Consider the following 1,856-nt stretch of genomic DNA (forward strand, 5'->3'; position numbering starts at 1 on the left):
GTGATGATGTGTAACCGGTCCTTCCTCAGCACGACCTCCAGCCTATTGCCTACTACCCTGCTGCCTTTAAAAAAAAATTAAATATTTTAAATATTTTAAGTATTTAAATATTTTTGAATACATAAATGTGACTACATTTTTATAACACTTAAGACACCATGTTCTTTTATACCCAAACTTATACTTTTCTCTTTTGTACATTTAAATTTTTTAGTTAAGAATGTGCTTTTTCATTTTGTTCACCTGACAATCTTTTAAATTTATATTTCCATTATGAAGACACACACACCACGACCTTTTCATGTAGCATTCACTTACCTTTCCAGCAGAAGTAGGTGCTTCTTCCTCCAAAATTTGAAAACAATTTCAATGCAGTTTTGTGGATAGAATGTTACCTAGGGAACACCGTTGCTTAAAGTTCCTTACATTGTGCATTTCTTATTGAATTCCTGTGCCTTACAATTAATATTTTTGTTAAAATTCATCCACTTTTAGGTCATCCCAAAACCAAAGCTTTTATAACTCATGGTGGAACCAATGGCATCTATGAGGCGATCTACCATGGGATCCCTATGGTGGGCATTCCCTTGTTTGCAGATCAACATGATAACATTGTTCACATGAAAGTCAAGGGAGCAGCCCTCAGTGTGGATATCAGGACCATGTCAAGTAGAGATTTGCTCAATGCATTGAAGTCAGTCATTAATGAGCCTATGTGAGTATTACAATTTTGTTACCAGGTGGTATTTATAAATTATTTTGTCAACAGTGAATATGAGTTTTAACCTTTTTTTAAGAGACTGATTTTGAAGGGATTGAAGTGATTTAACCAATGTAAAATCTGCTCTTATTTTCCACCAGACAGTAATTTCAAAGTTACATTTCAACCCCATAGATTTAATGGGTCACCAATGACTGCAATGAATTATAAAATTAAAAAAAATTAAAGATATATAGATAATTATTTTAAATAGTTTTAAAGATAGAATACACGATAAAAAGAAATAATGTAACTAGAGAAATATGATAAAATATTTCAATTCAATACCTAAAATTTCTGAAAGTATGAATATATTTTCTCAAAAATTTCTTTTTATTATTATCATTCTTTTAAGAAATTTGATAGTGAATTACAATGTGCATAGCATAACATTCACTAAAATTTAAAATCTAAATATATTTAGTGTGTTTACATAGTTACAAAGCTACAACCCTAAAGAACATTTATGAACTCATAAATGAACTCATAATGCATGAAGTTGCTCCCAATAAACCTCTAGTCCTAGAAAGCTACAAAATTACTTTGTTTCTCAATAGATTATTCTCTTCACATATTTTATATAAATGAAATCATACAATTTATGGTGTTTTTTAAATGACTTATTTCACTTAGCATAATCATTTTTAGTTTTATTTATGTTGTTGGATGTGTCAGAACTCATTCATTTTTATTCTATATAATATTCTTTGATACATTTATACCAAAATTACCCATTTATCGGGTCATGGACATTTTAGGTCTTTCCAATTTTGGCACTTATGAACGTTGTTATACATATTTTCTGTGTAAAAATAGATTTTTACTTCTTTTGAGGAGACACAGGAGTGGAATTGCTGAGGCGTATGGGAAATTGTTGTTCATGAAGAACTGCTAAACTGTTTTTCAAAGTATTTGTGTCATTTTTCATTACCACCAGCTGGATATAAGGGCTCTAATTTCTTCACACTCTCTCCACACTTGTTATCACCTGTCTTTCTATCACAGCCATTCTAGTGTGTGTAAAGTGGTCTCTCATTATGGTATTCACTTGCATTTCCTTATGGCTGAAGATGTTAACCATCTTTTCATGTGATTA

At 30.7% G+C, this 1,856-nt stretch overlaps 1 protein-coding gene across 1 annotated transcript in view; it reads left to right on the plus strand.

Moving 5' to 3' along the window:
• Window positions 1-1,856, plus strand: part of LOC105510472 (UDP-glucuronosyltransferase 2B20) — a 23,061-nt gene that overhangs the window by 9,275 nt on the left and 11,930 nt on the right. The window contains exon 3 of the mRNA XM_011940269.1: window positions 496-715. Coding sequence (XP_011795659.1) covers window positions 496-715 — 220 coding nt within the window. The remainder of the gene's footprint in view (window positions 1-495; window positions 716-1,856) is intronic.

This window comes from Colobus angolensis, unplaced genomic scaffold (assembly GCF_000951035.1).
Source record: "Colobus angolensis palliatus isolate OR3802 unplaced genomic scaffold, Cang.pa_1.0 Scaffold189, whole genome shotgun sequence".
Taxonomy (NCBI): Eukaryota; Metazoa; Chordata; class Mammalia; order Primates; family Cercopithecidae; genus Colobus; species Colobus angolensis.